Source organism: Boleophthalmus pectinirostris, unplaced genomic scaffold (genome assembly GCF_026225935.1).
Source record: "Boleophthalmus pectinirostris isolate CB_2022bp ecotype Guang Dong unplaced genomic scaffold, ASM2622593v1 HiC_scaffold_7, whole genome shotgun sequence".
NCBI lineage: Eukaryota > Metazoa > Chordata > Actinopteri > Gobiiformes > Gobiidae > Boleophthalmus > Boleophthalmus pectinirostris.
In genome coordinates this window covers 21,476,207-21,489,463 of record NW_026571473.1, presented here as the reverse complement: position 1 = coordinate 21,489,463, position 13,257 = coordinate 21,476,207, and the positions used below count along the sequence as shown (strand labels likewise).

The 13,257-nt window shown below is 43.6% G+C and overlaps 1 protein-coding gene across 1 annotated transcript in view; it reads left to right on the top strand.

Annotated features, from left to right (window-relative positions):
* Window positions 1–8,941: 8,941 nt before the first annotated feature.
* The window catches only part of LOC129412048 (cytochrome P450 2J2-like), a 6,725-nt gene continuing 2,409 nt past the window's right edge, over window positions 8,942–13,257 (top strand). The window contains exons 1-6 of the mRNA XM_055164803.1: window positions 8,942–9,182; window positions 10,688–10,850; window positions 11,380–11,529; window positions 12,035–12,195; window positions 12,744–12,982; window positions 13,180–13,243. Of these exons, the coding sequence (XP_055020778.1) occupies window positions 8,982–9,182; window positions 10,688–10,850; window positions 11,380–11,529; window positions 12,035–12,195; window positions 12,744–12,982; window positions 13,180–13,243 (978 nt within the window). The 5' untranslated portion in view covers window positions 8,942–8,981. The remainder of the gene's footprint in view (window positions 9,183–10,687; window positions 10,851–11,379; window positions 11,530–12,034; window positions 12,196–12,743; window positions 12,983–13,179; window positions 13,244–13,257) is intronic.

Sequence of the window (13,257 nt, the reverse complement as noted above, 5' to 3'; positions counted from 1 at the left end):
AGTTGAAGGTTTGTGTTGATAGTCATGGCGTTGGGAGAGAGTGATCTTGCTCCCTTTTGTTTAATGGGATTGAGAGTAATTTTACTCTCAGTGAAATTAATTTGTAAATTTGTATAAAACCCCCTGTGGTAGTTGCCATTGGGACTGCCCCATGTTCCCCCTAGTGGCCACTATAATGGTTCGGTCCACTTTGCGGGGCATGTTCGGTCTGGTCCTGCCCAGTATTATGTTAAGCGGCTGTTTTCGAGTGCAATGTGTTGGACATGTATCGTGTGCGTTAATAATAAGTAAGTGATGCAGTGTATTTCTGTTTGTATGTATATACTTATTATGTTTATTTGTTTAGGCACCTGAATGTAGCCAATATTTTGAGTTCTGTTTCATAATATAATCCTGTTAGTAATTTATACCTGGTGTTTATCTTTATGCTAGCGTACGAGCTATTATTAACGTTTTCACCTTTCATGTCTTACTTCTACGTTGAATGTTGAATATCTCCTAATTAGTGTTAAGTTTTGCTTTGTCCAAACGTCACAGTTATATAATTTATCCGTTTCCGCTAATTAATATTCATGACGTCACCAAACTGTAGACTGAACCTTGCAGTACATTTTCCCAACCAAAGGAGGGCGCTGTTCAGTCACTTTTAAGCCTTGTTACTGTTACATTATTTACCTGTGTATTTATCTGTATAATATTTGATTTTAATTGTTTCCTTTTTGCTGTTTTTGTTACAGAAAACCACACACACACACACAAACCAACACATGTATGCACCTGCTGCTACTGTTACTGTTCAAATGGGATTAAAGTTCATTGTCACCTATCAAGTCTCCTGTGCCTTCTGACCGAGGATAGGAAAATCCAGTTGTAACCCCCCGTCCCAGTACTTTGCACACGTACATGTTATCAACAAGTGGTCCTTCGAGCCGGATAAGAGGGTTGACAGCTTTTCCTAATGGAGACATCAAGGCAGCATGAAGAAGACGAGCAAGTTGTCCGTCCAAGGAGGCTCCATCGGCTTCCGGGACATCTGGAGGACTTTGTTCTGACTTATCCTGGCCATCAGCCTGATCCATTAGTTTCAGAGGCTGATATGAACATTTCGAGCAGTAATATGGTACCAGCATATTTAACGTCCACTCCAATACATCCAGAAGTCGGAGTTGAGAGGACACCAGAGATGGAGAGATTGAGAAGGATGGAACGGTGTGTATCACAAGTGCAAGACCAAGTGAGGGAGTTACAGAGTACATTGCGAGCATCTCTAAATCTTGGCAGAGTAGGATCACAAGTGCCGCTGCTCCCACCAGCACGGAGCTCCAGTATGCCTCTACTAACTGCTGATGATGCCCTTTCTATCAAAGAATCTGTGATGGGCAGTCTGGAGAACATTGCTCCTCTTTCTTCGTTATCGCCTGGTCCTGAGCAGACAACTGTACAGCGAGCCTGTCCTCCCACAGTTCTGCCTGTTGCTATGCCTCCCACTCCTCCGATCACACAGCACCTGCTTTCAGTGGAGCGGGAGCTGCAGCTCAACAGCCTGTTTATGTTCTCTCTTCCATGCAGTCGACAGCTAGACCAGCATCAGTGGTAACCTGGCCTGCAGTGCCAGCCGCAGACCAGCAACATCCGCCCTGGCAGCAGCAGCCGCAAAGAGACTTAAACTGGCCCCCCTCCTATCCTACCTGGTCTACACAACCCAGTGCTGGACAGTACAGTTACTCGAGACCACTGCAGAGCCAGCCTGCAGTATCTTTCCCTTATCCCATGCCAGCTCCAGGCTCATTACCCTGGACATCAGGCCCTGCTGTGAATCAGCCCCACTCACCACAAGTGCCTCCTCCTACTGTGAGCTCACAGTACATGTACCAGAATCCTGCTCCCTCACTGCAGCCTCCTGTCAGCTTACAGCCTGCTGTTCCCCAAGGCACATCTTCCTTCCTGCCAGCAGATCAAAGACCTAACCTGATGGAAATGGCTATATCCTCCTCCTATGGTATTCCTAAGCCTAAATTAGTCACTTTCACCACAGGGAAGGAAAGCGACTTTCTGTTATTGAAGAAGGGACTGGATGGAGTACTGGGCCCACATCCACATCTTTCTGAGGACTATAAATTCCAAGTACTGTTGGATCATCTTAAATTCCCAGCTGCATTTCAAATTGCAAAGAGGTATGTCCATGACTCCATGCCATACACCAAAGCAATGCAGGCTCTACAGCAACGCTATGGCCAACCACGGCAACTAGTCCAAAGTGAGATTAACAGTATTCTGAGAGCACCTACAGTGAGAGCAGGAGATGCACAAGGATTCGAGGACTTTGCTCTATCAGTCAGTAGCTTGGTGGGACTGTTAAACTCCCTTGAGGGAGCTGCAAAGAGTGAAATGGCGTGTGGCTCTCATGTGGACAGGTTGCTGAGTAAACTCCCTGCTTCATATCAGGACAGTTTTGCTGAATATTGCCTAGCAAGGGGCATCCTGCAGAGTGACTCAGCTGACACGTACACTATCCCTGATTTTGCCAGATGGTTAGAGAGGAAATCACAAGCCATTCAGATCTCAAGACGAGCTACTGATAGCTATGTGGCAGATAAACCTCGCTTAGACCGTAGAGAGAAACAATCTAAGCAGCAAAGGTCTCCCTCCTCATCCATCTACTATGGCAATGACAAAGCTCCTGCACCTGCTGTCATTAACACCTCTGTTTCTACAGAGAAAAAAGATGTTCTTAAAGCCAAGAAAAGGGAGAAATTTAAGCCGTTTTGTCCCTTCTGCAGCAGTACAGAACATTATTTGAGCTTCTGCCCTGACTTCACCAAGCTGACTACCCCTCAGATCGTTAGCTGGATAAACGACAATAAAAGATGCTGGAGATGTGGTAGGGGACACCAGCCTGACAGCTGCACTCTAAAAAAGCCCTGTATTACCTGTGGAGAGCAACACTTTCAAATCCTCCATGAGGCCTCCTCCAGCACCAACAGGAGTGTTCTGACTGTGAGTACAGCATCCAGCATGGTGTATCTAGATCAGGCTACACACTCAGGCAGAGTCATGCTCAAAGTAGTCCCAGTTACACTCCACAGTGAGGGCAAATCTCTTTCTACACATGCCATTCTAGACGATGGATCAGAAAGAACTATTGTTCTGTCTGCAGCAGTTCATTACCTGCAGTTAAACAAGACTGTAGAATCCCTCAAACTAAGGACTATTAGACAAGAAGTCTCCGAGTTACAGGGAGCGTCTATAACCTTTGACATAAGTGTGCCCAGATGCCCCCAAATTAAACATCACATCAGCAAAGCCTTTACTGCCAAAGAGCTGAATCTGGCCAAACAATCCTGCCCTATGGACACTCTGCGCCAGAAATATCCACACCTGGGTGATGTCCCCTTCAAAGCATTCACAGATGTGCAACCCATGCTCCTTATAGGCTCAGATAATGCACATCTTATTACTCCACTGTCACCTGTTAAAGCTGGTCCTCTGGGCAGTCCTATCGCTGTGAACACAAAACTTGGCTGGGCTATACAGGGTCCTGCCACCTTTTTTCACCAAACAGCTGAGGTCTCATGCCTGCACACGTCGCTGCTCCCAACTCCATCTCAAGTGTTAAGGCATAATGTGGAAAAGCTATGGCAGTTAGATGTTCTTCCTTATCGGTCAGAGAAGGAGGCCACTCGGTCCAAGCAAGATAAAGAGGCACTGGAGCTACTGCAGAACAGGACTGAGCGTGTACAAGTAGATGGAATAGCCCGCTATGCAACTCCTCTGCTCCGCCATAAGAACGCTTCTAAACTACAAGCTGGCCCTGAGTCTGTTATGGCTCTTCTGCGGTCCACTGAAAAGCGCCTGGCTAAAGACCCTGACTTAGCTGGTGTATACAATGCAGAGGTCCACAAGCTGGAACAAGCTGGTTATACTAGGAAGCTCAGTCCTGTGGAGGCAAGCAGCACAAATGAATCCTGGTTTATTCCCCATCATATTGTACATCATAACAATAAGCCCAGGATTGTTTTTTAACTGTTCATTCCATTACAAGCAGGACTGTCTGAATGACCAGCTGTTACCAGGCCCAACACTCGGTCCCTCTTTAATCGGTGTACTTCTGAGATTTAGGGAGTATCCTGTTGCAGTGAGTGGGGATATACGCGGGATGTTTCACCAGGTACGACTCCTTGCCCAGGACACACCTCTCTTGAGATTTATCTGGAGAGACATGGAAAGGGAGCGCACCCCAGACATTTATGAATGGTGTGTGTGCTGCCGTTTGGGACCACATGTAGCCCCTGTTGCGCTACATATGCTCTCCAGCGCCATGTGCAGGACCACAAGGAGGGTAATAAGCAGGTACTGAACTGTGTTCTGCACTCATTCTATGTTGATAACTGCCTGCAGTCCCTGCCCTCTCCATCACAGGCAAGGCCACTGGTTAATATCAGAGAACTGCTATCAACAGGGGGCTTTGAGATCAGACAGTGGGCTAGTAACTATCCAGAGGCCATAGCCCATCTTCCAGTTGAGGCAAGATCACCTACCTGTGAGCTATGGCTAACCGCTCACAAACCAGACCTACAGGAGTCCACTTTGGGACTGGCCTGGCACTGCTCGTCTGACCACATCAGCTATAGATGTCGCCCAGTGCCTTCTCATGAGCCGACAATGAGGAACATCTACAGCATCCTCGCCTCACAATACGACCCACTGGGCTTCATCAACCCCTTCACCACACGGGCCAAGCTCATCGTACAGCTACTGTGGCAGAAGGAGAGACACTGGGATGAGCCAATCCAGGGTGAGCTGTTTCAACTATGGCAGGAGTGGGTGAGTGAGCTACAGTTTCTCCCAAATATCAGCATGCCCAGGTCTTACACCACACCAGAGACACAAGATGGAACAGTACAGCTGCATGTATTCTGTGACGCGTCAGAGCGCGTGCTTATGGTGCAGTGGCATATCTCAGATTTGAGTCAGCTGGACACGTAGTGCACACCGCCTTTGCCATGGCCAGGTCCCGTGTAGCGCCAAGAAAACAACTGTCAGTACCCCATTTGGAGTTATGTGCAGCATTGGCAGGGGCACAGTTATCCAAACTCCTCACCAGTGAGCTTACTCTCCCCATCAGTGACACTACTCTGTGGACAGACTCTACCACTGTGCTCAACTGGATTCAGTCCGAGTCATGTCAATATAAAGTTTTTGTTGGCACTCGTATTGCTGAACTACAGGAGCTCACTGAGACTGCCAGCTGGAGATATGTTCCCTCTGCTTTGAATCCAGCAGATGACATTACCCGGGGCAGAGCACTATTGGAGCTGTCTGCCCCAGGCCAGTGGAGGGATGGACCTTCCTTCCTGAGACGAACACCTGAGCACTGGCCAACCCAGCCTGTTATGAGTAATGACTCTGTAGACAATAGTGAATTTAAGAACTCTGTGCTTTGTGCTCATGTTGCTACTAACCCAATACAGTTTAAGTCTGCAGACCATGATTCCTGGGCTGATCTGTTACAGGCCACCTACCTGTCCTCTCACGGGGCGGCTGCCCCTCCCATGTCTGCAGCCCAGCGCCTAGAGACTGAAATCCAGCTGCTAAGACAGGCACAGCTGGATAGTTTTCCGGCAGAAATGAATGCCCTTATAGCTGAAAAGGAGGTGCACACGAGAGTAGCCGACTCCACACCCTGTCTCCAGAATATGACTCCAAGTTTGGTCTTATTCGAGTAGGTGGTCGTCTCCGCCGTGCAGAGAACATAGACATTGACTCTCTGCATCCCATTGTGCTATCACCAGACCACCCCACAACTCAGCTCATCATTAAGGACTATGACTCTCGCCTTCTACATCCTGGCCCTGAGCGTGTCTTTGCTGAATTAAGGCGTGTGTACTGGATTCTAAAGGGAAGGCAAGCCATTAGAAAACACCAACATCACTGTTTAGAGTGTAAGAAGTAGACAGCCAATCCTGTATCACCTAAAATGTCTGATCTCCCTGCCAGTCGGCTGCGCCTACAACAGCCTCCATTCTGGTCTACTGGCATTGACTGTTTTGGCCCCTTTACCATAAAGATAGGCAGGAGACAAGAAAAGCGCTGGGGTATTATTTTTAAATGTCTCACCACCCGCTGTGTTCACCTCGACCTACTTAATGGTATGGATACTGACTCGTTTCTCATGGCTCTGCGCCGCTTCATTGCACGGAGAGGAAAGCCATTTGAAATATTGAGTGATCAGGGCACCAACTTCAAAGGAGGTGACAGGGAGCTACAAGAGGCATTTAAGGCAATGAAGTCTCAGCTGCAGGAAAAGCTCGGCGAGCAGAGCATCACGTTTCATTTTAACCCTCCACATGCTCCACATTTTGGGGGAGCCTGGGAGCGGGAGATCCGCTCAGTTAAATATGCACTTCAGGTGGTCCTCCGGGGTCAGAGTGTAGCAGAGGATCTACTGCACACTGTCCTCATTGAGGTTGAAGGAATACTAAACTCCAAACCACTGGGATATGTGTCCTCTGACATTGCAGACATTGATCCTGTCACCCCAAATATGCTGCTCATGGGGCGGCGGGATGCTTCCTTGCCTCAAGCTGTGTATGGCACCAGAGAACAACTTGGGAGGCGGAAATGGCGTCACAGCCAGGTAATAGCTGACCACTTCTGGACTCAGTTTCTTCGGCATTACCTACCTGCACTACAGCATCGCCAGAAATGGCAACAGACTACTCCAGCACTGACGGTGGGACAAGCTGTCATGGTAGTGGACTCACAACTCCCGCGGGCACTTTGGCCTGTGGGCAAGGGACACAGGTGTTTCCCAGCCCGGACGGACAGGTGCGAGTAGTGGAAGTGACCATTGGGGACCATACTTACCGACGCCCAGTGGCCAAACTTGTTGCACTACCTGAAATGAGTGTAGATGGTACTTAGATGTCGTCACATGGGCTTTTAGTTTTAACTAATGTGCTTCACACATTAGGGGGCGGCTGTATAAAACCCCCTGTGGTAGTTGCCATTGGGACTGCCCCATGTTCCCCCTAGTGGCCACTATAATGGTTCGGTCCACTTTGCGGGGCATGTTCGGTCTGGTCCTGCCCAGTATTATGTTAAGCGGCTGTTTTCGAGTGCAATGTGTTGGACATGTATCGTGTGCGTTAATAATAAGTAAGTGATGCAGTGTATTTCTGTTTGTATGTATATACTTATTATGTTTATTTGTTTAGGCACCTGAATGTAGCCAATATTTTGAGTTCTGTTTCATAATATAATCCTGTTAGTAATTTATACCTGGTGTTTATCTTTATGCTAGCGTACGAGCTATTATTAACGTTTTCACCTTTCATGTCTTACTTCTACGTTGAATGTTGAATATCTCCTAATTAGTGTTAAGTTTTGCTTTGTCCAAACGTCACAGTTATATAATTTATCCGTTTCCGCTAATTAATATTCATGACGTCACCAAACTGTAGACTGAACCTTGCAGTACATTTTCCCAACCAAAGGAGGGCGCTGTTCAGTCACTTTTAAGCCTTGTTACTGTTACATTATTTACCTGTGTATTTATCTGTATAATATTTGATTTTAATTGTTTCCTTTTTGCTGTTTTTGTTACAGAAAACCACACACACACACAAACCAACACATGTATGCACCTGCTGCTACTGTTACTGTTCAAATGGGATTAAAGTTCATTGTCACCTATCAAGTCTCCTGTGCCTTCTGACCGAGGATAGGAAAATCCAGTTGCAACCCCCCGTCCCAGTACTTTGCACACGTACATGTTATCAACAAAATTACTGAGAAGTCTTTTTGTTGACGTTATATTGATTAATTCTTACGCCACTGGGGGAATGTGCAGATTGATGGGAGCACTTTTAGGGTCGAAGTGATTGCTGATTCAACTAAAAACTTAACACACACTTTATGTATAGTAATTTATTTATTTATTTATTTATGTTTTTTTCTTGTGTTTGCTCGACTAGCATTCAAACCCCTCTGTACTGATGGCTGCAATAATGTTATAACTGATTTGTTTATTCTACTATTCAAGAAATATTTAGCTAAACAATAAGATGTGACCTTTGTTTATTCATTTAAAGTACAATCGAGTACCAAAATTAAATCAACAAAAACCAAAATGCACCAACCCCAGACATTCATAACACTTCAAAAGAGTTTGGACAATCATGTTTTCTCCACTCCTCTGCTTCTGCAAAAGTAAATGAGCAGAGGCTGGGGCAATAACCGGAATTGTTACATAAGACTGTTAGTGTTGTTAACCATTTGGGACCTCTGGTTGAGAGAGAAAATAAGGGGAGATTGAGGGTTGTTTCCTGATTCACTGCAGGCGTGGTGGGGGTTGAATAAGGACACAGATTCAGTCTTACAGAACAGTTCTAGGAATACCTGATCTAGAGAAATTATCAAAGGTGAAATAAAATTATGCTCTGTTTTGCATAATTCTGTTATTTTTGTTGTTTTTAGGTTGATTATGTTTACTTTATCTGTCCAGGAACTGCAGAAGCAGCCTCTCTGGCTAGTTCTAGTACATTTACAGAAATGTTGATTAATGTACACTGTCCCTGCTAAATAAACCAAATAAATAAAATCATTACTATAGTAGACCTCATACTAGTACATACCTTAATTACTAAGCTCCTACTGCTGCAACCACACAGTCTATGGCTGAAACCTCTATATTAGTGGAGTAGCTATCTCTTTAACCTTACCTCCTACAGGGCACAACACTAAAACAATCAGACCACAGATAAGCTGCAAAGGTTAATGTTTTAGTTGCCTATGATGACTTTGCATTTTTTTTTTTTTCCAGGTTGAAGAAAACTCCCTTTATTCTCTCCAGGACAAAAGATGATGTCAAAGTCCTGCTGCCGTGAGGGAGTAGGTGAGTGCAGTTAAATACATCTGTGTAATCTGTGTTTGGTCTGTTTGGGAAGCAGTCGTCCACAGAATTGAAACGACACTCAGAGATGGAGGCATTGTACCAGGTGCTCGGGCTGGAGTGGTTAGATTATAGGAGCATTTTGATATTTCTGTTTCTTTTTGCCCTTTTTGCTGATATTGTCAAACACTGGCGGCCTGAAGACTATCCTCCTGGACCATGGCCGATTCCTTTTATTGGCGACATAGCTCGCATTAGACTTTCAACGATTCACCTGGATTTCGCACAGGTACAGCCAAAGGGTGCATAGGCACATCCCAGACTCCAAACACTTTCTAACCCTGAAACGTGACGCAGCATCGTAATAGGTTTTATAACGTGTGTTTCTTCTACAATCTGACGTGTAATTTGTTAAATTAGTCTCCACTGATATAAAACATTTAATGACATAGGCGAACAGCAAGCGGCAACCACTCCAAAGTAACATACTGCACCTTATTAGGTTCAATATTTGTGCTTTTACCTTTTATTTCATGGCAGAGTACAATATTGTAAATAAGAAAATGTGGCTCTTGCCCCCATCTGGGATTATGGCCTCACAATTTAGAAATAATCTCCACAGCAGCGTCTCTGTGTAATTCCTCCATGAAGGATTCTATTCTCTCAGTTAGGCAAAAGTTTTTTGAATGAAGCCATTTCGCAGCTTCTTTAGTTCCGGAGAAGCTGCACAGCTGTGTAATAGTGAACCTTCTGTTCTGGTACCAGTTCTTCTGTGGTTTCTCTTGGAGTGTTATGAGCAATGCATGGGTTCTCATCTTATTTAACCTGATCTTCACCAGAACCAAACGTCCGTTTTTCCCCGGACATGTCCGTATTTTGCGTCATGTCCGGGGCATCCGTTGTTTTGTTTTTTTTATAAAGTGATGCAAATGTCCGGGTTTTCAGTACCGCTCATTCAACTGAGCGTCTCTCGTAGCGTCTGTGACTCAGAAGGAGCGAGCAAACACAAACAGTTGGTCAGTCTGCAACATACCGAAGCACAAATGCGCATTAACAATGACTTGTACAAGAAATTCTCCGTTTTCCGTCCCGGTCGGGACAAGTGTGAGTCCATTTGCACAGGTTGCGAGGTGAGAGTACAGTGTTCCATCGTTTATCGCGGGGGTTACGTTCTAAAAATAACCCGCGATAGGTGAAATCCGCGAAGTCGTCAACTTTATATTTTACAATTATTCTATCTGTGTTAAGGCTGTAAAACCCCTCAGCACAAACTTTATACACTTTTCTCAGACAGGACAGGTGCAACCCTTTTTACTTCCTTCTTAAAACTTATTGCTGCTGTCGTCCTTGTGTTATTTTCTTCCTTCTTTATGTAACAAACTGAAGATTCATTTATTCCATAATGGAGCCGACAGTGCAGAGTCCCGCACGGGTCCATTTTTGGAGACCCCCAGTACAACACCGCACCCGCGCAGTACAGGACCGCACCTGCCCGTTAACCCGAGATTATATCAAACTTTTGCGCTGCCTACGCCACGGACTGAACCAAGACTAAACCAGGACTAACGGAAATACGGAAATATGGTCACCCTATGTAATAGACAACATTTGAATAATGATGCATTAGCAAAAATACGCTTTGATTGGTGACCAATGACCATACAAAACTGTAAAAAAAAAATCCTGTCTTAGTGTGATATGGTCTCGAGTAAATTCTGTTTTGTTTTGTTTTGTTCCTGAGTTAGTTGTGGTACTTGGAATCAATGCTAAATGCAGTGTCCTCTGCTTACACAGCTTGCAAAGAAGTATGGGAACATTTTCAGCATTCGCTTGTTTGGGGGGAACATGGTTGTCATAAACGGATACAAACTGGTGAAAGAGGCTCTGGCGGTCAGAGGAGAGGACTATATCGACCGGCCCACCGTACCTATTTTTGATGACCTGACTGGGAATTCAGGTGTGTTTTAAGGTTAAGGTTTACATATTGTATTACTTTCAGTGGTGCATGAAGTACTCAATATTATTACTGAAGTAAAAGTACAAATACAGGGGCATTTGTTCAAGTTAAAGTGAAAGTATCACATGAGAAAATCTACTTGGCTAAAAGTTTTAATGTACCTGCTTAAAAATGTACTTAAAGAGTAAAAGGTATTTAGCAGAGATTCAGAACAATTAAAAGATGAAATGTAGAGATTTTGTTAAAGATTTTAGCTGATTTTAAGTGATTCAATAGATTTCTGTTTTTTGTGTATTTGGGCTGCTCAAAGTTTGGACTGAAGCTAAAATTAAATGTGCTAAAAATAAGTCTATTTCAGCAGGTCTCAAACCATAAAGAAAAGTACTTTTTACTTTTCAGTTCAGTTAAAAAAATGTACTGTAGTGGAAAGACACTTGTACTTTCACTTTTGTACTTTTTGTTACCTTCCACCGCTGATTACTTACCATCTGATTACCATCTTTTATAATGTTTTTGCATATTCATGCAGGTCTTGTGTTGTCCAATGGCTACTTATGGAAGCAGCAGAGGCGGTTTGCTCTTCACACTCTCAGAAACTTTGGTCTGGGCAAAAAGTCACTGGAACCTGCCATTCAACAGGAGTGCCAGTATCTGGCAGAGGCTTTAGAGCAACAGAAAGGTACAATTAGTTATATATATATATATATAGTTTATTTCATTTGGAAAATAAATAAACCTTTCAGTATACTGTGTTGTGCAATACATCACTTGGAGTGAGTGGAGATGTGTACAATTATGCAGTTTTATAGTCTTTTAAAGGGTAAATTACGGATAAATTATTCCCTGATTGTGGGACAGATGGACTGTCATGCGTAGAGTTGGTGTTTTGTTGTGTTGTTTTTCCTTAAGTGATAAAGAAAAGAAGTCATTTTCTGCCACTGTCTTGTGTAAATGCTCATCAAAGTATGACAACAGTCTGTAATAATCTATGTTGTGGACAATAATCACTCAATCAAACTCTTAGAGCTTCAAGGATCTTCTCTTTTCAGTTCTGGGCCTTTATAAGTAATGATACAGAGAAAACACACACAGGAAATATTTTTTTCTGACTCTCACCCTATTCCAAGGTAAACTTAAAATGGCCATTGCTTTGTTTAATGTTTATTTGTCTTTCTTTGTTACAGGTGAACCTTTTAACCCTCGCATAATTTTAAACAAGGCTGCGTCAAATATCATCTGCTGTTTGGTGTTTGGGGAACGTTTGGAGTACAACAACAAGGAGCATCAGAGGATTTTGATTGATTTCACAGAGCTTGTGGAAGCACAGGGCAGTGTGTGGGCCCAGGTCAGTTTTCAATCTTCATTCATTCATTTTTCATGTGACTCTCCAGTTTAAAAAGGGGTTATTTTACGTCTGTGGAGTATTACATGCTAACACATAACATCACAGATCACTATGTTACCTTTTATTGTTATGAAAATTCTATACTCACCTAAAACAACATATATTAACATGTTTTGTCTTGGATGTAATGGATGGGTGCTTTAAGGTTACTGAAAAAAAAAAAAAGGAACAAGCCCAAACTCCGGCAGGATATGCCAATCCATGGCAACCAAAAATATGTGAAACTTATCGTTGGTATGGTTGAAATGAAAAACCATGACCACGGTCAAAACCACACAATCTGCTCTACCTTTCATCTTTCACAGTGCTAGAGCCCCCTTTATCGTAATGGCTCCACCACCCCCTTTTAAACAAAAAAATAAGGTGCCTTTGTTGTCCTTAACTATTTTTATTATATAGTATATATAAATGTTATCTTAAGTGTAAAATGTTACAACAATAATAATTACACAATAAGTACACAATCACACTTGTACTTCTCCTTGTAGCTCTACAATATCGCCCCCTGGCTGATGAAGAGGCTCCCTGGACCTCACCAAAAAATGTTCACTCTGAGTCAAAACATAATCAACTACGTTCAAGTTAAGATTGACAAACACAGAGAAACCCACGACCCATCCAACCCACGAGACTATATCGACTGCTTCCTCTCAGAAATAGCTGAGGTAGGTGAGCTGTCAGCTCCACCCACATGTGAAGAGGGTTCGGAAGGTGAAGTGTCTAAGAGGTGGTTTTGTTAATCATTTTTCATTAAATGACTAAATCTGGATCATTGTTAACAAAATGCTACCTTATCTCTAAATTTCAATGCTTGACACATCAAAATTATTTAATCTTTAAAGAACTTTGGTCTACTATTTACATTTCTTATAATAACATTGCCTATAATGAAGTAATACTTTATGCTGTGCATTTCATTCGTAGAAAAAAAGACAAAGAGGCTGGGTTTGATCTGAAGAATTTATGTATTTCTGCCATGGATTTGTTTGTTGCTGGCACAGA